Raw genomic sequence first — 24453 nt, forward strand, 5'->3', positions numbered from 1 at the left:
TGACGGAGGCGTTTCTTATTGCGCGTACTGTACATAATCTAAAGATGCTGGTCAAATTTGAATATATGGGTAAAGTCCGACAAGGTCAGAGGTCAAGAGATCAATGAACTCATCGAAAGGCATTATAATCACAAATTGCAATATGCGAGGAAGACATAACTTGGAATTTGCCTTGTTTTTCCTTCTTTCATTTTTTTTTTAATTAGCACAATCTCTTTCCTTGCGAAATGTTTTGTAAGTGAAGTTGTTTTCGGTGGCCATTTTAAGATGATTGAGCTCAATCACCATTTACAACATAATTCTCTTTCAGGATGGGTTTGGACTTGGAGTAGGTAAAGGCCGAGGAAGGGGGCGTGGCTTCGGAGCCTTTTCCCCAGAGTCAAATGGGGATGGAGGTTCTAAGGGAGGCTTTGGGGGCATGACCAACGGGGGAATGTCCAATGGGAATGGAGACAGTGGCTGGGATGACAAGCCCTCCAGAGGGGGCTGGGCGGACCGGAAGAAGGAAGGTGGAGGAGGGTTCGGCAGCGGTGGAGGAGGGTTCGGCGGCGGTGGAGGAGGATTCAGAAAAGGAGGAGGAGGTGGCGGTGGCGGCTTCGGAGACGACTCTGGCGGTGGCTCAAGATCAGGATTTGGTGGAGGTGATTCGACATATCTTTTTTGTGTGTTTTATTTGTTATCTCTAACCAATCTGCATGTGAAATTTAGATTTTAACCTAAGATTTGCTGTGAACTAACCCTGTCATTTCCGCCCTTAAGAATCCCCCCAGAAAACAAAAACAAAAACACACTTCAAAGCAAAATTATGTGAAGGTATAAGGTTTGTAACTCACCATGGGTGTAGACCTTTAAAAGATATATTTGGGTAGAGAAAGGTTAGAAAGAAATGAGAAAAAGAGGGAGATGATAAGGAGAGAGAGAAGATGAAAGCAGTTAAAATAAACAGGAGAGAGGAGAAACGGTCACAACAGAGAAAACAAAAACAGTTTAAAAGGCAGTATTCTTTTTTCGGAAGTCTGTACAAGAACTGCTGGTAGAGCTTATAATACCTACCAGCACTTCCCTTCTCTTCTCACCTATATCCTTGCTTTTCCACCGACTACTACCTCTTATCTGGTCTACCAGCAGTTCTTATAAAGGACTTCAAAGAAAATGTACATCTTTCATTTTTTCCCTCTTATCCATGTTGCCAAACCTTCTTTTTTTCCCCCACTTATTCACAATTCTTTCTTATTATTTCTTTCCTCCCTCACTTACCCCCCCCCCCCAAACCTTCTAAATCCATTTTCTCTACTCAAACAGACCTTTTTAGGTCTATTTACATGATTAACCTTTAAAGAGTTGGTATAGTTGTGGTTGAGAGATGGGGGATTCAGATTTTCACTTTTTGTGAGATAATTAGAAACCACTTATGAAACATGAAAGAGCGTACGATTCCACGTGGAATTTAAAGTTTATTTGATGAAATCTGAGATATCAAAAATCAAAGGTAAGACAAAAATAAATCTTAGAAAAGGTGGGTCCCACCTTTTATTAGGATCTCTGTGTTTTTGAATATCTTCTTCATTTCAAAACAAATTTTTATACCCCCGCCAAACGAAGTTTGAAGGGGGTATATAGGAATCAGCGGACGGTCGGGCGGTCGGTCGGGCGGTCGGGCGGTCGGTCCGTTGCAAATCTTGCGTCGCGAACTACTTCCTCAGTTTTCAACCGATTCCCATAAAACTTGGCACAGATGTGTGCCTTGGGTTGTAGATGTGCAAGACGTATTTTTTGACAGTACCCAAAAGTACGTTGCCATGGTAACAGCATATTATGGGCAAAAATGGGTACAAATCTTGCGTCGCGAACTCCTCCCACAGTTTTTGATCAATTTTTATGAAATTAGGTACAGATGTTCATCTGAATATGTTAATGTGCAAGACACATATTTCCGCAGTGGCAAAAAGTGCGTTGCCATGGTAACGGCATGTTATTGGTAAAATATAGGGCAAAATGCTTCATGGCAAAACTGCTTCATCAGTGTTCTTCCAATTCTCATGGAATTCATATTGAATGTTTGTCTTAGGATATAGGTCAGCATGACACATTTCTTGACAGTGACAAAAAGTATGTTGCCATGGTAACAGCTCACATATTATGAGCCAAAATGATGGAAAATTTTGTGTTGCAAACTACTTCCTCAGTTTTTGCCCAATTTCCATGAAACTTGGTACAGATGTGTGCCTTTGGTTGTGGATGTGTAAGACGCATTTTTTGACAGTACCCGAAAGTACGTTGCCATGGTAACGGCATATTAATGGCAGAAGATCAAGGAAAGATCTTGCGGATTTAACTACTTCCTCAGTTTTTTGACCAAAGCTTATGAAATGTGGCACACACCTTGATCTTGGTGGGAAGATGTGGAAGACATTTTTCAGACGTGTCGGAAGCTGCGTTGCCATGGTAACGGCATATAAATGGCAGAAGATCAAGGAAAGATCTTGCGGATTGAACTACTTCCTCTGTATTCGACTGAAGCTCATGAAATGTGGCACACACATTGGTCTTGGTGGGAAGATGTGCAAGACATTTTTTGGACGTGTCGGAAGCTGCGTTGCCATGGTAACGGCATATTAATGGCGGAAGATCAAGGAAAGATCTTGTGGATTGAACTACTTCCTCAGTTTTTGACAAAAGCTTATGAAATGTGGCACACACAATAGTCTTGGTGGGAAGATGTGCAAGACATATTTTTCGGACGTGTCGGAAGCTGCGTTGCCATTGTAACGGCATTTAAATGGCAGAAGATCAAGGAAAGATCATTCCTTGGGTAAGACATGTCGTCACGGGGCGGGGGTATTAATCACCTTCAGTGATATTTCTAGTTATCAACTAAACTTTGAATTCCTGGTGGAATGGTACTCATTTTCATGTTTGATAAGAGGTTTCTCATCTCACAAAAAAAAGTTGAAAACCTGAAGCCCCATCTCAAGCAGAACTACACCATCTCTTAAACCCTATCCCACAATCTAAAGTACTGCCTTTAAGGAATTCGTCATGAAACAAGTAACAAGTATTTTGTAGATGATTTTAGAATGCTGACTCTATGTAGTTAACACATTTCCTAACTGACTTTCTCTCCCCCCCCCCCCCCCCAATTTAAAATCTAGCAAGTTTGCTGTTGACAAATGTTGAGCACTGATTGGTAATACACTTCTTCTGCACACCTTCCTGTTCTCATGTCTGTGAATATCCCTTGTGTGTCGCAGGTGGAGGCGGAGGTGGAGGTCGAGGACGGGGAGGCTTCGGTGGTCGAAGTAAGACAATGATTTTGTTGTTGCTCTTGTTGTAAACCCATCTCAACTCTGCCTGCCGCATGACAGATTTGGACAAGAGAGGGAGCTATTCTTATTGCATTTTAGTTTTTGTAGATTGACAACCCTCTCTTTCAACCCCGCAATGATGCATGCTTCACTGGCATCGTGAACAGTGTACATGCACATCGAAATGGGTAAAAACTTTATAATGGGGACTCGTAGTAGGGGCAAGTATCAAAGAGTCTCATTCAGGAAGTTGTGTCAATGTGCCTTCATTTTGCTTTCAGAGAATACTTGCTGCCTTTGGGATCACCAAAACAGACATGAGAAAGATTGCAGTGTTCCTTCTTTTTTTTTTTTATTTCCTTGCCTAATTCTTTCCATGTGTGCTATGTGTAGATTCTCACTCATGATAGACACGAAGGCATTCAGCATAGCACAGAATTACCGACTCACTAGCTTCTTCAAGGGGAAATTCAGTCCAAATATAAGTTAGTCTGAGAAGAAAGAGTAAAATCTTAACAAATTCAGCGGTATAACTTTGATCGAAATCAGATGAAAAATGAGGTTTTGACATTTTAATTTCTTGCCTTTTTAGTGGGAAACAGTTCTTGAACGGTTGATATAAATGTGAAAATGACAAAGTGAGCATGTCATACCCTTACAACTTACCGTACAGTTTGTACATAAAAATTTTAATATTTACCGTTCTTCATTCGAACGCAATTAAGCCTTAGGCTCAAATCCTTGTATATCTAACTTGTCACTATTCTGAAGTTATTCAACCAGGAATAACATCATGCTTCAGACTTAAAGGGACTGTACAGTACTGGTTGAGGTAGGAATTCGTGCTTTGAACATTCCTAAGTGAGATAATGAAAAGCCTTTTATGAAATATGAAAGAGCATGTAATTTTAAGAAGGATTCAACGTTTATTTGATGAAAATTGGTTTTCAAATGGCTGAGATATCCAAAAAAGTGCTAATAATAAAAGGCGACATGCCCCAACTTTATTAGTGTCTCTTTGTTTCACCTTGTCTTTGGATATCTCAGCCATTTCAAAAGCGATTTTCATCGAATAAACTTTTGATGCCCCTTAGAACTGCATGCTCTTTGACATCTCATAGAGTGGTTTCTGAATATCTCACAAAATGTTAAAAGCTAAATCTTCACCTCGACCAGAACTGTACACACCCTTAAAAGTATGGTGAACAAGAAAAAAAGGACGATATTCATAAACAAGGTGATTTATACATTTCTGGAAAGCTTAAGTCTCTAGGAATATGAATAATTAACTTTCAGAAGGTAAAAACGTCTCCAGAACGATGGAGAGATGGTGTTTTGAGACCCTTTTTAGACCACCAGAACCTGCTCTGACGGTGAAATTTTGGTGACCAAAATTATGACGTCACGAAATGTGCGCTGTGCTACCACTCCATCCATACAGAGGGCTCCGTCTATAGAGGGCCGTTGTGGACGTGGTTCATTTGGGGCATACGTGTGGAGAGGCAGTATGCCTGCTTCCATGTATGCCCCAAATGAGTTTTGTCCACGGTGGCCTTCCATATCTGTCGCCTCTCCCTCGCTTCTTCTACCACTCCGACTTTGCCACTGTCACTATCAGTGTCACTGTCACTGTCATCACTCAATTCACTCTCGATGTCAAACTTAAAGTCTTTCCATACAATATGAGGTAAAAATTGGACGTTTTAATGTCTCAGCCAAAAAAGCAGAGGCGACTAAAGACAGGCCAGATATTGCATCCGCTCACCAAGAAATACGTGCTTTATGAATGGCGCACTCGTAAAGTGTTCTGTTCATTTCGCGACGTCATATTTGAGGGCTTGAAAAAAGACGGCTGTTCCGGAGCGAATATCGGTGAAGCAAATCAGTCAGTTTTAAGTCGCGATTTCTCAGTGGCGCAAATATCTTTTAATAAGTTTTAGGAGACATTTCCCTCTGCTTTGACGCCTTGTTTTATATGATTTTCTTGATTTTAATGTCTCGTTCACCATACTTTAATGACAGAAACATTGATTTTTTTTCCCCCTTTTTTGTACACGATCAATGGAAAATTGTGAGGGTATGACATGGTTAGCTCATTCATTCGCATATTCATATCCACTTTACAAGAACTGTTATGCAGATATTAGCAAAACTTCAAAATGTCATATCTTCCTTATTTTCATCTGATTTCAGTCAAATCGTTACTGTTGAACTCATAAGATTTTACTCATTTTTATCAGGCTAACTTACATTTGGACTGGATTTCCTCTTTAATGTTTAACATAGACACAATTTTTGTGGGAACATTGCCATCATTTGCTGTCAAGTCTGTTTCTGTCCTTTTAATGTGTGTAAAACTATGATTGGAGGTGTATTCTATTTATTTCTCCATGGGTAGGTATGCACAAATTACAATTATCTCTAGCATCATCAAGCTCAAGTTTATGAGTTCATTTTGAATACTGGTGTGAATTAAAGCAAAATTTGCAAAAATAAAGCCACCCATACCATATTATACAGCTTATATTTTGCTTCAATCCTCATGTACCGAGAAATACTCAACACTAGTTGTATTGACATGCAGTTTTGTAGAGAATAGCATTTTGTTTTGCACGTTGTTATTTGGTCCATCATTTTCTGGCAGACTCGTGATATTCTATCTTCACAAAAAGTCAGAATTTTTCTCAGCATCATGTGATTTTTTCATGACATTTTGCATATTCTGCTTTAACGGTGCATGGAGATGAATATGTTGTGCATTTTCCTTTCTTTACAGCAAGCTTAACCTAAACTTCTGTCTTCAAAGCAATATGGAAAATGATTATGAAAATGTGACCTCGCGCATCATTTCTATATTGTTTATATTTTCATATATTCTTTATCTTTTGAGCAAGCTAGAGTGAAGTAGTACTTCTTACCTGAGCATACACTTCTATTTTCATGTCACATTTATCAAAATCCTTATCTCCACAGCATGCACTTTTGTTACTTTGTCCATCTTTGCTTGTCACATATATTTATTTGCTGTGATGTATCTATCTATTATACATTTATTTGCTGTGATGTATCTATCTATCATGCCGTGGCCTCTTTCCTGCCTTATGCTGTAATCTATCATAGGTGAAGGTGGCGGTGGTGGTGGTGGTGGTGGGGGATGTTTCAAATGTGGGGAGGAGGGCCACTTCGCCAGGGAGTGCCCCAATGCCGAGTCATCAGGTTTGTAAAGGGGGAATCCCCTACTAAGGTGGCTCTTTAAATAGTAATATAAAAGGAGGGAAATTCATAGGATTATCTTTGTCTATCTGTATGTGTATGTATGTGTGTATGTGTGTGTGTGTGGTGTGGGGGATATTTCGCTTATTTTTATTTTTATGTCACTAGTGCCTTCATGCATTTGATGAAATTAATCATGCACCTTTGAAATAAAGGTGAAGTAGTAGTTCTTACCCGAGCATACACTTCTATTTTCATGTCACATCTATTGATCGAATGCTTTAATTTTCATGTTACATCTATCGAAATCGTCATGTCCACTGCATGCACTTGTGTTATTTTGTCCATCTTTGCTTGTCACATATATTTATTTGCTGTGATGTATCTATCTATCATATATTTATTTGCTGTGATGTATCTATCTATTTTGCCGTGGCCTCTTTCCTGCCTTATGCTGTAATCTATCATAGGTGGCGGTGGTGGTGGTGGTGGTGGTGGGGCATGTTTCAAATGTGGGGAGGAGGGCCACTTCGCCAGGGAGTGCCCCAATGCCGAGTCATCAGGTTGGTAAAAGGGGGAATCCCCTAAGGTGGCTCCCTAGCAAAGGATGGAAATTCCCAGGATAGTCTGTTTCTGTCTGTATGTGTGTGTGTCTGTGTTTGTGTAGTGCGTAGAGATATTTCGCGTATTTATATTTCTATATCGCTAGTACCTAGATGCATTTGATCAAATTAATCATGCACCTTTGAAATAGAAACAACTTTTGCAAAAACCATGCTTGTAAATAATGTAATTGCTGTATTTTGTGTAAAGATATTTTCGTGAATGATGAGGTCACAGACATTCTTGTGGGATGCTGTTTTCGCGATTTTGATGAGGCCATTGTAAGTGCACTAGATGCCTGGGCATTCACGATGTATGTGCATGTTGTTTAATTTTGCGGCCTATTCGTGTTTTGCGAAACTTTTGGAAAATACACTCTCGCGAGTATAACAGATTTCACATTTTTCATTCGTTCATAGGAATGTCATAAACTAACATGCTCTATATGGTGTTACATCGGCTGCATTTATGTAACTAGAGAGAGAGAGAATCACATTTCCAAATGCGCTTCAAATAGCATTTTCAAACGTGGTTTGAAACGGGATTCTCGGGATGCAGCGTTTATCTATCTTTTTCTAAATCTTTACTATTTATCTTTCCTAAACATAATTTTGCTTCCCAACCCTGTTAATACTCTTTCTTCACCCAAACAGACTTTTCAAGTCTACTCACCCAATGCAATGTAAACCCTATATCATGCTTACTTTCACTCCACAATACAAACTACTGCCTACAAGGAACACTTCACAAATCAAGTATTTATGAATGATTCAAAATGTTGATTCCGTGTAGTTTTTCACATTTCCTAACCAACTTTCTCACCACCCCCCCCCCCCCCATTAAAATCTGACAAATGATTGGTGAGACAATTCCTTGGCACTTCTTCTTGCCATAACCTTTGTCTGCGAATTTCTCTCGTGTTGCAGGTGGAGGCGGAGGAGGAGGAGTTGGAGGTCGAGGACGAGGAGGCTTCGGTGGTCAAAGTAAGACAATGTTTTCTTTTTCTTTTTTTTTTGCAAACCCATGTGAGCTGCACTTGCCTCATGATCAGTTTGGACAAGAGAGGGAGCCGTGCGCATTGCATTTTGGTTTTGGTTCATTGTTGACCCTGTCCTTCACCCACAATGATGCATGCTCCTCTGATATCATGAGTAGTCTACATTGAAATGGGGGAAAACTTGGCAGGGCTTGTCATGCAGGAGGCAAGTGCCACAGTGGCCCTTCATAATTATCTCTGGCACCAACGAGGTGAAGTTCATGATGCCGTGGTGTGCATGTGTGGTTTAAGATTACCTTGTTACATTGTGTGGTACTACAGCTGTGTGCATTTTTATTTGTTTACAATTGTAGTTAGTTTGCTGCACAGAATTCATTAGAAATGAAGTATCATACTTAAAATCCTAATTGAAATTACAAACAAGGGTGTCACTTTATTAGATCATATTGAAGGCAGGCTTGACCTTGACTGAGATTTGTAAAAATAAAACCACCCATAGCATGTACAGTTTATACTTTGCTTCATTCACTTGTTCTGAGATATTTACCCAACACTGGTTGAAGTGATTTGCAGTTTTGTAGAAAATTTACATTTTGTTTTGCACATTATAATCGTGTCCATCATTGCCTCTTAGACTTTTGATATTTTATCCATTAATACAAAATGTATTAGTGGAAAAAATGAGCAAAGAAAATGGGATTCTATGGGGTGGATCTCAGTGGAATCCCATTTTCTTTGCTCATATTTCCACTAATAAATTATATTCCTTTCTGGTCAGGTTCCCTATGTTTGCGGTTCTTAATACAAAATATCAGAATTTTCTGTAACAAAGCATCCTGTGACTTTTTCATGACATTTTGCATACTGTATAAGCTGTTATTGTATCCCCTGCATGTACAGTATGCAGGAGGATACTTTGGATTCAGCAGCGTTACTCCTCTGCCGCATTCTTTTGTGTACTCTAGTAACCACAAACCTCAGACAGATTTCTTTGAAATTTTGTATGGACTTTCATATTATTGGTACAATATCTTGACACCTATAACTTTGGGTGATGCTACTCCCATCGTTCCGTCTTTTTATTGGGTAAAATGCCATATTTTTATGCAGAGTTTGTGTGTGCTCTAGAGGTCAAATTTGTCAACGGATTTTGTTCAAATTTGGTATGGAGGTTTATCATGATGTAATCTACAAGCCTTTAGATTTTGGATGTGCTGCCCCCAGTTGTTCCGTCTTTTATAGGGTGAAAAGTCACGTTGTTTGGTGGTTTGTGTGCATTCTACGGGCTACATTTCTCGACGGACTTTGTTCAAGTTTAAGGTGAAGCAAAAGCTGCTGCTAGTACCGGGGGATACAATCGCATTACACGACAATGGACATATCCAGTTTTCATGGACAGATATTTTCGCACATAACGAGGTCACACACATTTCCGCGAGGTGTTTTGGCGAATTGACGACGACACTATCGTATCAGCTAGTAGGCTAGTGCATGGTGACATTTTCGTGTGTTGCGATCTGATTTCCGAAATAAGCCAAAATTAAACCCTCATAAAGATAACAGCTTATAAAGTACTCTGCTTTCATGGTGCATGGAGGTGAATGGGTTTTGCTTTTTCTTTTTCATTTCTTCCAAGCAAGTTTTGCCTAAACCTCTGTCTTAAAGCAATAATACGTAAAATGATCATGAAAAAGTCGCATCTTGCATCATTTCAGTGTAGCGAATGTCTATCCTCATATTCTTACTTTCTGAGCAAGGAAGAGTGAAGTACATGTAGTACTTCTTACCTGGGCATACACTTCTATTTTCATGTCATTTCTATCAAATCCACGTATTCTCTGCATGCATCAGTCTTGCTTTGTCCATCTTTAGCTTGTCACATATGTTTTATTTGCTGTGATGTATCTATCTATTATACATTTATTTGCTGTGATGTATCTATCTATCTATCATGCCGTGGCCTCTTTCCTGCCTGGTGCTGTAATCTATCATAGGTGAAGGTGGCGGTGGTGGTGGTGGTGGTGGGGCATGTTTCAAATGTAATGAGGAGGGCCACTTCGCCAGGGAGTGCCCCAATGCCGAGTCACAAGGTTGGTAAAAGGGGGAATCTCCCTAAGGTGGCTCCATAGTAAAGGAGGGAAATTCCCTACATTATCTGTGTGTGTAGGGGGGGGGGGGGAGGGATATTTTGGTAATTTTGTTTTGAGTGACTTGATGCATTTGACCAAATTGATTATGCACTTTGGAAATAACAATCAACTTTGCCAAAAATATTTTTGTGAATATTTTTGTTGATAGGAACATGACAATAAAAAGCATGTTCTATGTGGTGTTACATTGATGTGTGAGTGGAGTGAAAAAGGCTCTCGGTCATTTCTACTTTGGACATACCATGCCTCATGCTAGGATGACATGAATATTTATTTTGTTGCATTGTAATTACACTATATACTACATCCAAGCCATCCATTTTAATTAATCTTTTCATTCATAGGTAGAGTGAAAGTTTTATAGAGTTACCAATCTATATCAAAACCATATGCCAGACATTTTTAAATTTATTTATGGGCTTTTCATTGATAATGATGTATGCATATGCCTGTTTGTCGTAGCAGAATTGCGTTCTGTTGCCATAGTTACATCAGAATGAGATGATACAAGTGGGACTTGGGTTATTTTCAATATTAGTTTGGGCAGGTTTGACTGTATCTCCTCATGAAGGGTATAGAAGCATGTGTGAATGCTTCACAAAATTGTTGAGAACGTCAACCTTGCATAAGTTGAATAATCACCCAAAGTCGAATGTCTTGTCATGTCCTCTTCTCTTCATATTCTATTGATTTTATTTCCTTCATTATCACATTTTTTTTTCTTCTAAAGTCACAACTATTTCTTCAGTCCAAATAGATTTGATTGAGGCAAGATTGACTGTATACATATCAAAGTAGAATTCTGCACCATGTTGACATTGATTGTAATTAATAGGAGTTAAAGGGATCGTATAGTTTTGGTTGAGACCTAATTTCAGGTTTCTACCATTTTTTGTGAGATAATGAGAAACCTCTTATGAAATATGATAGAGCATGTAATTCCACGAGGAATTCAATGTTTATTTGATGAAAATTGGTTTTGAAATGGCCGAGATATCCAAAAACAGAGCGATTCTAGTAAAGTGTGGGACCCACACTTTATTACGATCGCTTTGTTTTACTTTGTATTTGGATGTTTCAGTCATTCCAAACCCGATTTTCATCAAATAAACTTTATATTCCTCTTAAAATGGTATGCTCTGTTCTATTTCGTAAGTGTTTTCTTAGTATCTCACAAAAAGTTAAAAGCTCAATTCCCATCTCCACCAATACTGTACTATCCCTTTAAGTGAACAAGTCACTTTTTAGAAAGCTTTGTCAAATGTAAGTGTAAAATCAATGGTTCTTCGATATTGTGTTCTGGAGTATAAAACGCCTCGGTGGTGATTTTGACATGCAGGCATTGGATTGTTTAATATTATCAGTGCTTTTGATGACCATTCTCCTGAAACTGATATACAGAGGAAAGGGAAACAAGATACCCGTGTAGATTTTAGGTGATATTAGAGTTGCATTAATATATTCCGTATCCAGTGAGAGCTGATACTTTCATAATTGCTGTTATCAATTGTGTAATTTGTTTTCGTCTCTCTATTTCAGGTGATGACAAGGAAGGTAAGAACAAGAAACATTTTGCTCTATTTAAACCATTTGCCAGATACCCTGTCCCCCCCCCCCCCCCCCCGAAAAAAAAAGGGATCACAGTTCTCATGATTTATTCCTTCCACAACTACCATTATTGATTCAAGAATCCATGTTGATTTTCACAAGGGATAAAATATGCTACTGACTGATCAATGCATAAAGTCCCAACTTGAGAACCATTTCAAATATCAAATTGACAGTCAATATCTGTGTAAGAAAATATGTAGGGCAGCAACAGCTTCTTGAGGCATAGATATGAGTGTGCCATTGACAAGCCTTTCTGCGCAGTGCATACTATTGGGCTTATGTTTCTCTCTTTCTGGTGTTGCACCAAGTTGTGTATATGCCATGAATTGTGTTACTCCCACATCTAACTTGTCATTATGACCCGTTCCCGAGAAATCCTCCCTTGTGGTGCCATGATCTCTTGCAACCTTTTCGACCACTGTCCAGTAAGTGTTTATGTGTGTGTATTTGAGTCCCAATAAATGTGCATTTCATTTTATAGTTTACAAAACATCAGAGGTAATTTGTCTGACACTGGATGTACATTGATGTACTACTTCTATGCGAGTTGTTTTTCTGATGCGAAGTCATTTAGCTCTTATTCAGCTTATGCAAGAAAAGCACTTGGAGAGCACAGACCTCTGCCAATGCATTAAATTGTTTATTTTTGTTTGTTTGTTTGTTTGTTTGTTTGGCAGTAATGATGCGCCCACAACCTGCCTTTCACTTTAGTATGTAACTTGCCATTGACATAAAATGATGTCCGTCTTTTGGCTTTGTTACTCCCGAGTGGCAAATCAAAATTTGAAGGTTATTCTGAAGCTGTGATTGTACTTGACCTTTGCAGGCAAGCCTCCTGCTTCCACCTACATACCACCTGCTCCATCGGAGGAGGAAGAAGCTATCTACCAGTCCACTCAGCAGGGCATCAACTTTGACAAATATGATAATATTCCAGTCGAAGTCAGTGGTAAGGTCATGCTGATCTTCTTTGAAAATTGTAATTTAATTTCCAAAAGTTGCTCTTAAAGGACAGTAGATTCATTACAGGATTTCATATGTCAGTATTCTTTTTGCCTGAAGAATATCAGTTTATATATAACTCCAGAAATAAGAATGTTGCTGGATGCCCTTTGCTTGACATCAGACAGGAGATGTAGCTGGGGGAAATGACAAGCTGTCCTTGGAGCAAAGTGAAAAAGAATTGTGATAGACATCATTCATTTGTTCATTTTAATGCACCATGTGAAATCTTCTCACTTGACTTTGTTGAATGCTACCTAGGACCCTATTTGAGAGTGCATTCTCACTAGCTGCCTCTCAGGGCAATAGACAAAGCCAGAATCCATCTCGGCTCATTTCAAACAAAGATTCAGTGCTCTCTCTATGAGAAGGTGATATATACAGTGGTGATTTGACATCAGTGCCATAAAAACACGAGTTACAAAGCGATGGCGTACCCAGTTGCGAGAAGATAATCTTGCAAGCTGCTGAGTGATGACTTGTTGCTCTCGTTCAGGACGCGACCGGCCACGGCACATTTCTGCCTTTGAGGCAGCAGACCTGGATGAGACAGTCCTTGGGAACGTCATCAAGGCGCACTACCACCGGCCAACTCCGGTCCAGAAGTACGGCATTCCCATCATCGGGGCAGGCAGAGATCTCATGGCGTGTGCTCAGACAGGATCAGGCAAGACAGTGAGTTTTCACAGGTCCCTAATATTCTTCCTCTCCACAACAAGGCAATGACAACTTCTGGAGTAAGTGGGGATATCAGGATGCCAACCTCATTGTCAGAAATCTGTGGCATTAAGTGTAGGACTTATCGATGATTTTTACGCTGCCTTGGGAGATCAGTTGTCCCTTATCAAAATGTTTTGTAGATTTTTGATTGACTTATTGAGAATTTTCTTTGATATTATGAGAATTTTTTTCGTAACTTCCATTTCGGTTAAGCTGAGGCTTTGCACTGTTTGGATATTTCTATTGCTTTTTGTCCATTGTCACTGAAATTTGACATTTTCATACTCACTTTTTATGGTCTAACTTAGACCAAACAGCAGAACTCAGACCTCATTATTTCTTTCCTTTCTCTTGAAGGACATGTAGGCACTCACACTGTTTGTTCAACCTCATGATAATCCTGTTTCTTCTCTTTCTTCCATCCACCTACCAGGCTGCCTTCTTGCTCCCCATCATAACGGGGATGCTGACAACGGGCGGGGCGGTGAGTGCCTTCAGTGTGGTCCAGGAGCCTCTCACCCTCATCGTGTCGCCCACCCGGGAGCTGGCCATGCAGATCTTTAATGAGGCGCGCAAGTTCTGCCGGGGTACCACCCTGCGCCCCGTGGTGATCTATGGTGGCACCAGCGTCAGCCACCAGATGAAGGAGGTGCAGAAGGGGGCGTCCATCGTGGTGGCCACGCCCGGGAGGATGCATGACTTCATCAACAGAGGATACGTGAGTCGTCTTGCATCATCTTTGCAGATTCATTCATTCATTTATTTGATTTCAAAACAGCACAAGCTTTACTATCTTATTCCTCTCAAGTAGTACTGTATACATCTCATGGAAAGCAAAACAACAAACAAAATCTTAAAGGTACTGCTTGCCATTAGGAGCAGTGATTTAAAAAATGTTTGAGATGTCACATTTGATACATACGTGTAGGTCAGTTTTATCACAAAACATCCTACTGTATGAAAATTTCATAATAAAGCCTAAAATATAAGAATATATGACTATCTTTTACACTAAAACATAACTGTAGACAGATTAGTCTATAAACATGAACAACTATTTACATTTTGTATATTTAACAGTGCTTACCATTGATTATACTGATTCAAATTTTTACATCAAGTTGGTTGTTTCTATCCATAACTCGCCTTTTAGAAATATTTTGAAGCACTGAAGCTGGGTTTTTGTTTCATTTCCAAATGGTAAATAATGCCTTTGATATCTCACAAAGGTAACGTTGAAGATTGCAAATTTTAATGATGGTGTATGCTATGGGATCAAATGCAGTGTGAAAACCCTACTTTAGCCAGGCCATTCACATCCATATTTTGCTGTTGTCCCACATAAAAGGAGGCATTTTCAGATTTTTTTGACCAGTAAGAGGGATTACTGGGTTCACAATTTATTTCCAGAGGTGGACTGTTCATATAAACTGTACAACTAATGGGATAGGTTTTAGTCGGTGGAATAATGGTAGAAAATTATTTTGGAGAGCAATTTGTTAACAGATGTGTGTAATCAATGTGCTGCATCAGAGAATGAATTTAGATGAGGACATGGTGTTGTTACATGATAGCTCTTTTCTTAGTACCACCATAAGATATCCTTTTGATACCCAGATGTAAACTCTTGCGATTGAATATTGAGCGTGAAAATAATATGACTGCTTGACTACCCCTGCCACCCAGATTGGTCTTGGCAAGCTGAAGTACCTAGTCCTGGACGAGGCTGACCGGATGCTGGACATGGGTTTCGGCCCCGAGATCCAGAAACTGGTGGACCATCCCCACATGCCGAAAAAGACCGACCGCCAGACCCTGATGTTCAGCGCCACGTTCCCCTCCGAGGTCCAGGAGAAGGCGAGGGAGTACCTCAATGATTACCTCTTCCTCACCGTGGGCCTGGTGGGCGGGGCCGCCTCCGACATCGAGCAGAAGGTCTTCGAGGTCAGCCAGTTCGAGAAGAGGGATAAGCTGATTGAGATTCTACAGAATCAGAAAGGTACAGTCTCCACCCCATCCCCCCCCCCCCCACTCTCTTACTTTCCCTTTCTCCCTGCTACTTTCTGTCTTTTACTTCAAGACTAGAATGCATCATGTTTCATGCTATTCCGTGAGAAGATTCCCCCCCACCCCCCCCCCACCAAAAAAAAAAAAAAAAAGAAGTGAGAGAGAGAATCAGTTCTGCAGTTCTAAATGGATTACATTTCTTCTCTGAGGGTGTTATTCATTTCTGTTATTAAGCAGCAGTGTCTTTGTGTGAAAGAAATCAGCCAGTGTACGACCGTAGCTCTGCACTTTTTTTTTTCTTCATAGATACCTCACGGATGAGCTGCATAACTACCTGTTTCAGAGTAATATGTCTTATAATATATTACCCAAAAATGCAGTTATCACTGCATACTAATGGAAGGGTGACCCAACTTGTTATAATGCTCTGGCTGCTATGTCTGTTCATTGCCCTGAACATATGACATTTTTAGATAAGAGGTTTTGTTGCCCAAATAGCAAATAGCAAAGTGTGTTATACTCAATTGAAATGTAAACGAAGTGTGATTTATGCAAGGAAGAACAGTAGATGTTGCTATTCCAGAAATTCACATTTTACTGAGTCATGTTCATACTTCAGTGAAGTTGAATATGCTCTGTGATAATAGAATGGTACTTATCTCGACTTCTTGGGAAGAAAAGATCCTGACTGAGAAAATATCTTTTTGATTTGGTTTCAGACGATGACAGAACCTTGGTGTTTGTGGAAACCAAGAGAAACGCAGACTTCCTGGCTTCTTTCCTCAGCCAGTCTGACTTCCCCACCACCAGCATTCATGGGTAAGAAACATCTTGTCCTTGTGTCAGTGGTCAACATAAGCAGTGGCCCGGGGCCACTAAAAATTGCTGCCAGGCCACCATATTTCCAAAAAGGCTACCTTTTGGTGACCTGATTAGGCAACAGAAAGTCAAAGTATATTGTAATGTTTCCTTTTCTTCGAGTCAGTACATTTCTTTTTCGGTTAACAGGCCACCAAAATTTCAAATTTCAAATGATTTTTGGGCCTCCAGGAAAAAACAGTTAGTTTTGAGCTCCGCTTTTGTGTATTCAAATCTAGTCAGTCGTTTTCAATAGCACAAATTCTCTTAGATAAACAATGCTACCAGACTAATCTGAGACAAAAAAACACACATTTGAAAGTGGTACAGAAAATGAGTAAGTGCATGATCCGTATCAATGTCACAAATTCTCTCAGATACAATTCTAACAGATTAACCCTAACTTACCTGGGCTATTTATCGAGCCTGAATTCCTGGGGGGGGGGGCATTATGGCCCCCCTTTCAGATCTCGGCCGTTGATCGCGCGATCACCGCAAAATTTTGCATGAACATAAAGCCAGATGTAATCTACAAGACTGTTAAGTTAAATTTTCAAAAGATTTGCATTTTCTATTCTAAATTAAGTAATTATGCAAATATATGCAAAAAACTTCATTTTCGTCTGTAATTGGCTTATAAAAGCTTATGGAATGCTGATTTTTGGTGTAAATATTCCTAGTGACATTCTGAACATTTGTGCGTAAAAAAAATTCAGTATCAAAATTAATTTCCTATGTTTTTTATTGTTTTTATCATTTTTTTATGTATTTCTTTGTTTTTCGAACTTTTGTTTTTGTTGTTTTTCGAACTTTTGTTTTTGTTATTTTTTTCAGCAGACTTTGTCATACACATTTTTGAAGCATAATTATACTAAAATAAATTGATTTCAGCCATTAAAATTAAAAATATGAGTCTTTATATGAATTAATTGAAAAAACACAATTTGTATTGACTTTGTACACAAAATCACGTTTTTGAGCAATTTTGGGGTTGACGAAAATTTTTTGAAGGAGCGTGGCTTCGGAACGGTATGCCCGGGCGTGACAAATTTGGTCTCAAAAGTTGCGCGAGACTTGAAAGTAAAAAGTCAGCAAGCAGCGCGGTCAAAAAATTTTGCGCGCCGGAATGGTCGTGGAATTTGTCGAGGGGGGGGGGGCATTATGCCCCCCCCCCCCCCAGGTAAGTTAGGGTTAATCTGATACAAAAAATATAAACACTCATTTGAAAGTGGAACGAAAAAGGAGCAAGTCCATAATCCGTATAAAATTCTTTGTTCAAAACCATTATGTTATTGGAAATGAGAGGCCCATGTAACAGACAAGCTTGTAGAGATGTGGATCACTAAATGGAATGAACTTACAAAGAAACCCTATTATAGTGGTCGTTCATTCCAACATTTACCTTCCCCTCAAAATTTCCAGGGACCGCATGCAGCAGGAGAGAGAGGAGGCCCTCCGGGATTTCAAGATGGGCAAAGCTCCGATCCTGGTGGCCACGTCGGTCGCTGCTCGCGGTCTGGACATCCCGGGCGTCAAGCATGTAGTGAACTATGACCTCCCCGATGGCATCGACGAGTACGTGCACCGCATCGGCAGGACGGGTCGTGTCGGCAACCTAGGCAGATCCACCAGTTTCTACGACGTCTCAAAGGATTCCAGTATAGCGAGGGCACTGATCAAGATCCTAGCTGATGTGAGTTTTTTCGTTCCTTCCCAGTGAAGGCAGTTGAAGTTGTGGAGGCTGAAAATGCCTCACTCTGTCCCTTAAGCATTAACTTCGATGAGATCAGGATTTGGTGGCATTAATATGAAAGCCTTGTACGACCATCAAGCCTTGTCACTTGTGTAAAAACTGTTGTCTTCATTGCGACTCATAAACAAACATCCATGATAAGATAAGTAAACACTGTGATGAATAATAAGGTTAAAGCTGTTTTGGGGGACTTATATGAAAATTCATTGGTCAGTCAGCAGTCGTTTAATCTGCACATTTCATTGCAATCATCTAGCTGTAGTCAGACCTATCAAGTTTCTTCATATTGAGACCTTGGATAATTAGGAAAAACTGTGATAGAGAAATTTTGTAACATGTGCTGTCAGAGCTAAATGTCCTTGGTCTGATGTTTCCTGATGAATGACTGTTTCTCCAGGCTCAGCAGGACATCCCCGAGTTCCTGGAAGCCGCTGCAGACTCGGCAGTTGGAACTTACCATGGCAACGCAGGAGGAAGTTTTGGAGGACGAGACACCAGGAAGGTATGGGAGGGATTGTTGTGATAAGTCTTCCCAGGAAAGTTTGTTTGGGACCTAGGGCATGGCTGCTCACTGGCACTGGTCCGACGGTCCAGGACCAGTTAAAAAACACTGTCAGACCAGTAAAGCATCAAAAACCTGGGCTTATATCGGTCCGACAGACGGGTGGGACTGGTAGAAAAAATGGGTTAGTGTGCAGCCCTACGTAGAGATAGGGCAAGTAGTCAGTGTGTGACACACCCTTCTCTTTACCCTCTAGCCACCAATCCACATATGTCCACCCCTACCCCCAAATCATTGATCTGCCTTTGATCATCTTGTGTGTATGTGTGTGTGTGTGTATACATGTTTGTGTGTGTATGTGTGCATCTGTGATCAGTCTGTCTAAACTGTTACAAAATTGTGTGAAATTTACTTCTTTCTTACAGTGTATGTAGGTCAACATTGCAAGAAGACTTTTAATGGTGAAGTCAGGAAAGCATTGACCCCAAACTTCAAATATTGATGTTTAGCATGGATGCGGACATGATTTTGAGGTTTTATTGTTTGTTTTTTTCCTCGCCTGTCAAAAGTGATTCAAGATTTGAGATTAGTGATATTCACTTGATTAAAGAGATTGATAATGCAAGTGTATAATTGTATGATTTATGAGGACAATGTATTCACATCTTATTGAGAGGTGCCACCCCCCCCCCCCTTCATTTTTTTAAAAATGCTTTTCAATGCATGGCTGCTCTCTCAGAGAGATAGAATACCTGTAAAGCATGAAATGAGTACCATCTCCTCATTTACTATTCACTTCTGTTATTTTTTTCTTGCCAGTTTGGTGGCCGCGGAGGAGGTCGAGGTGGTAGAGGAGGAGGAGGAGGAGGAGGGTATGGAGGAAGTAGTGGGTATCAACAAAGCTCTGGAGACGGGGACTGGGGATCAGGGGGAGGAGGAGGTGGTGGAGGAGGGGGTTTTGGTGGCTTTGGAGGAGGCAACGATGCGGCGAACGAGGAATCCTGGGATTAGGTCGTCATGACAACCGCCTCCACCGAGAACTCGTCCAAGAACGAGAGACGTAACTTGAACACCACATGACAAACCACACTGAAGGTGTTGCTTGTCAGGATTAACTAGTGAGCTACTAGTATTATCAGCCGTGAAGTGTTTTCTGAGTTGCAGGGTAAAGTTAAGCCCCGAAGGATGCAAAATTTTGTGGAAGCATAGAATTCCAGCAATGTTGTTATAGTTCAATGTTGGTTGCAAGGACAGTGAAGTTTACTGATTCCTTGCTGTTTTGTTTGTTGGTGGTTGAAAGAATCCTTGTTGAATTCAGATGAAAAAATTCTTCACGTCACTAAGTATCAGGATATATTTTTTTTAAAGTGCTGTCAATCTGACACCCAACATCCAGTGGTCTTGTTCAGATTCTTGCTGTAGCGATGCAATGAAGAAAATAGACTTTGAAAGCGATGTCTTTGCGTATATGCATTCATTTACGAATGTTATTTTTGATATGAAGTGAACACTAATCAACTTCATTTTGTGAAGATAGACAGCAAAGTAAAGCATTTGTAAAAAGAAGTTATTGATAAGTAAGCCTTGATCAGTTCCCTCATGGGATTATTTCTTTCATACTTGTGTTTGTATCATATATTCCATTGTCTATGTTATACTAACTAGTATCGTTATCAAACGTAGGTGTAGATTACCAACGTGTATTCATATTCTACAGGCCTGTTTTGTTATCTAAGTAAAATTGTATTGTTGGTTTCACTTGTTGCAGTAAGTTAGAGGGATGGAAAAAAAAAAAAACGCTATATGAATATGACAATTTGATAGTTGCAGCTGTTGATGCTGTTGAAGGCTGCGTCAGTACGATCCTAGGGAAACAAAACAGTTGAACAGTGTGTGACTTGGATGTGATTTGGATGTTTTTCATAAGTGTAGACATGCACGACAGTGGTGCGAGTATGGTTTTGTGTCATGATAGACAGATACCGGTAGGCATGAGTGTTTTGGAGAAAACTGGAAAAACAAAAGAGAGAAATTGGTTTAGGGTGTAATGCTGCTAAGTATGCCTGCCAATGTCCTGCGATGGTCACATGAAGATAGCCTATAGATGCATTCGGGCTCATGCTCATTGCGACTCAGAACTACAGTGCTGTTTAACAGGGATAAAAAAGAGCATTCTTTGGTGTTTCTTATTTGTCATTCATGTAATGCCAATGAATTGTATCTCCCAGTTGTCCTGAGGTAAAATCTCTCTGGTTTGTGTCTGAGAGAGAAGTCATGTCTCAGCTGTAAATGTGATACTTCACAAGATTCACATCCAGATACAGGTAGCTCTTTGTCTCTTTAAAAATTAACGATATTGAGGAAACATGAGATGTTAGTCATGTAGATTTACTAGGTTCGATTTCTTTGTCATATTCTACTGCCTGGATTGCTTGCAGAGTGTAAGATTTCACTGTGCCTAAACGTGCTTGTCTTTTCATGTGTGCATATCATGATATATATTAAAAGACCTCATCTGAGCATTCTAGACAGCGTTCATTTTCTCTCTGGTTGCAAATACATGGACTTATTATTATATTGTTTTAAATCCAAATTCTTTTGAATGCATGTTCCAGCATGTGCTTGGGGTTGTCATGGTAACTACTGACTTGATGTCATTGTGCGGAAATCTGTATGTGTGGATGCATATTTATCTTGCGCAAATATTCGTTGACTAATGCCCCGGAAGGGTTCTCGGAGCTCCTTAGATTTTTGGATGTTAAGGCTAACATGATATTAACAACACACAACTGCAATGGCATCTGTCCAACAAATATTATTGTTTGTTCATTAAAGTTGTTTTTTTTTTAAAATCTTTAAGTACTTACTTTCTAGATCCTTAAAACATGTAAGTTACACAAACTTTCATGTTTGTATTGTTGCACCCTTCCTAAGAGTGACGAAGCAATAATTTTCATCTTTCATAGTTATCTTTAGTATCTGTTGTTATTTGGATTATGCCAATCGTATTTATGTCACAACACTCAGTTTTTAATACCTTCATTTTATTTTTTGCAATGTTTGTATGCAATAGTTGGCCTTTCTGTTAAAGACTCCAACAAAATCAAAAGAAAAAGCAAAGAAGGTTGAATGTCATCTTGCCTATTATAGACCATCAGTATTACTAAAATAATCACCACACTGTTATGTCAATCCGTCCGGACTAGACCAAGATCGAGAGCTCTATTGTCCGTCCAGAGCTGGTCATCTATGGTCAGTCCCTCCGTCCATCCAGCATAGCCCTGGATGGACGTTGAAAAGTGCCTTGTCTTCCTCTAGCGGATTGGATGATCGTCTTTCAGTGTCGTTTCAGGTGCTACTCCGCGTTCTGCCTCTCTTTGGATACGAGATGTGACCGGAAGTTTTGTCAGCAACTGTGTGTGATGCTGTCAATCGAAGTGTGTGCTCTGCGCTTTGCGTTCAAGTTCAAACAGTTACCTGATTACATAAACCGACTTCAGTCTTGTGTTCATAATCTTGCCAGAATTTCTTTACCGTGCTGAATAGTATCTACTGTGTTGTGTTGGGCTTCTGCAGCTCACCTAGAGGCTTCTTCAATATGTGTTTTATACTGTCCCTACTTTTGTTTTGGGGTTGAAGCTTTAGACTAGATAGTGATAGGTCACCTCTGTACGCATCTTGTGTAGACCATATACTAGACAATTCATTGGGCCATGTATACAATATTTTAAGGAGTCTAGTCTTACAGAATATTTGACTGCAATGGCTTTTTTGGATGAAACACCTGGTACAACTTCGTGTTTGTGTAGACTAGAAGAAAAGTCATTAGTTTTTGTTTTACATTGTTTTTGTTTCTTTATCATTCATTGTATATGATACCAATATATATTTTTTTAAGTTGTAGGCATCTTTCTATAGAAGAAGACTAGTTTTTAGAAGATTCAGTACTTGCCTTTGTTGGACATTCCATATTTTGTGCCAAAGAGGGATTTTATTTGACATTAATTTCTCTAATAGAGAATCAAATCATGATTTTTTGGGGGAACGTTTTTGTGCTTCGTCATGCTGTAATTGGTGGCTTCAGAAATAGCATTTGGCAAACACTCTTGCAGGATATTCACAGAGTATGTCTTGGGTGTGGATGTTGCATGGAAGGGTTGTTACTGGCAGAGCACCTCAAAACCAGGAGCAAACAACCAGCAGAAGTGATCGTCTTTGCAAGGCGCATTGCAGATGGCTGGGAGCATGTCGTTGCAGACCTACATTTCCTGTTATCTCAAAAGTATGGCGGTGAAGATCCATTTCTTGTGGGTTAAAGTACTTGTCAGTGGTTACAGATCCACTGTTAGAGGTTGAAAACAGGTAAATGTACTTTCATTGTATGTGGTCAGTAACAGGTAGTTGTAGACCAAATGCTTGTGGTTCAAAGGAGATTGTTGTAAGACAACAAGTGGTTAAATGTAAGTGATTGTGGACTCGCGCCATGAGTGAACAAGTGGTTGTCGACTGATTGTTGTGGGCATATCGGTGGTGGTCCAAGAGAAATGATTGTAGCCATTTCTGATGGTCAAGAGATGATGACTGTGGACCCATTAGAGAGAGGTGGTTGTGGGGTTTGTGCTTGCTAGGGATGCAATGGACACTGGTTTCATGCTGTGCTCTGGCTTTGGCTAATCAGAGTAAACAATCTGCAGTCAGCGACTTGAGAGATTTTACCATCTGTGAAGAGACTGCCCAAAACCTGTGTGATGGAGGCTGTTCTGCAAGTGAGGGGTCTTCATCTGGGATCTTCAATGGGAGAAGGCATGGCAACTTGGTGAGTTTGTCTACGTCCATATCAGAGGTATGCCAGTGGAAGCAGCGGAAGGGCTGTTGGTGTTGACATTCGGTTGTCAGTTGGTTCCATGCAGACCCGTTGAAGACTACGGGTCTGCTAGGAAAGGAGGAAGAAAAAGAGATCAATCAGGCAACATGAGGACGGTTAGTCCCTTAACCCACTAGCACTCGTCAGGGATTGCCCAGGCTACTGGCAAGACACAAAAAAATGGCATCCTTGATGAGTAATGGGTTAAGGTGACATGTGGTGCGCCCATTCCAAGTCCATTCTAACTTCTTCTAAACCTGTGGTAAAGACGGGAAGGGAATGTCTCCCCTTGAAGTGGCAAGATCTGTGATAAAGCTTTTAAACAAAGTTTAATACATAACAAGGACCAAAAAATCTGACAAGGGAGATGACTCTGGAGTGTTGGCTCTTAAATGCACAAGAGTTTTACACTGTTACCATGATAATGGGATGCTGAGTGGTACCTTTACTGGCTTCTAGCTTCTCAAGACCATAGTTATTGATACATTGACATGTCCGAGAAGTTACAAAGAGTTCATGTCATTGAATCTACACCAGATTTAGAAGAGTGTTAAGTCATTGCAAGACTAAAGGAGTTTCTGCTTGATTTATTCTCTACTTTCGACTATCAATGTGCTAATGTTCTTACTAATGTTCTAACTAGATACATTGTAGATAAAACATGCTCATAGTGTGTAAGATACTAGTTATGCACTCACTGTTTAAATGTGGTATGATGCTGTAAACTTTGGATCTATGCTCATGGCCTGAAAAGTGTGAAATGAAAAGACTGAAGTATGGTATGCAAGATTTGCCCCTCGCGAAGGGAAACAAGGTATGGCTGTACAGGACCCATTTGGTTTCTAGAATCTCATAAGAAATGAGGTAA

At 40.0% G+C, this 24453-nt stretch overlaps 1 protein-coding gene across 1 annotated transcript; it reads left to right on the forward strand.

Moving 5' to 3' along the window:
- The first annotated feature begins 418 nt into the window (after positions 1-418).
- Positions 419-21490, forward strand: LOC139716253 (ATP-dependent RNA helicase DDX4-like). Its single transcript, XM_071627819.1, has 15 exons — positions 419-641; positions 3252-3299; positions 6426-6521; positions 6989-7081; positions 8048-8104; positions 10113-10208; positions 11808-11822; positions 12706-12828; positions 13378-13556; positions 14035-14319; positions 15288-15600; positions 16328-16427; positions 17889-18159; positions 18617-18721; positions 19541-21490. Exons 1-15 carry the CDS (start codon positions 419-421, stop codon positions 19730-19732), a joined length of 2196 nt encoding a protein of 731 aa, XP_071483920.1. The 3' UTR covers positions 19733-21490.
- The last annotated feature ends 2963 nt before the right edge of the window (positions 21491-24453 follow it).

Source organism: Diadema antillarum, unplaced genomic scaffold, assembly GCF_040938485.1.
Source record: "Diadema antillarum isolate AM-2024a unplaced genomic scaffold, OU_Dant_1.0 scf00000063, whole genome shotgun sequence".
Classification (NCBI taxonomy): domain Eukaryota; kingdom Metazoa; phylum Echinodermata; class Echinoidea; order Diadematoida; family Diadematidae; genus Diadema; species Diadema antillarum.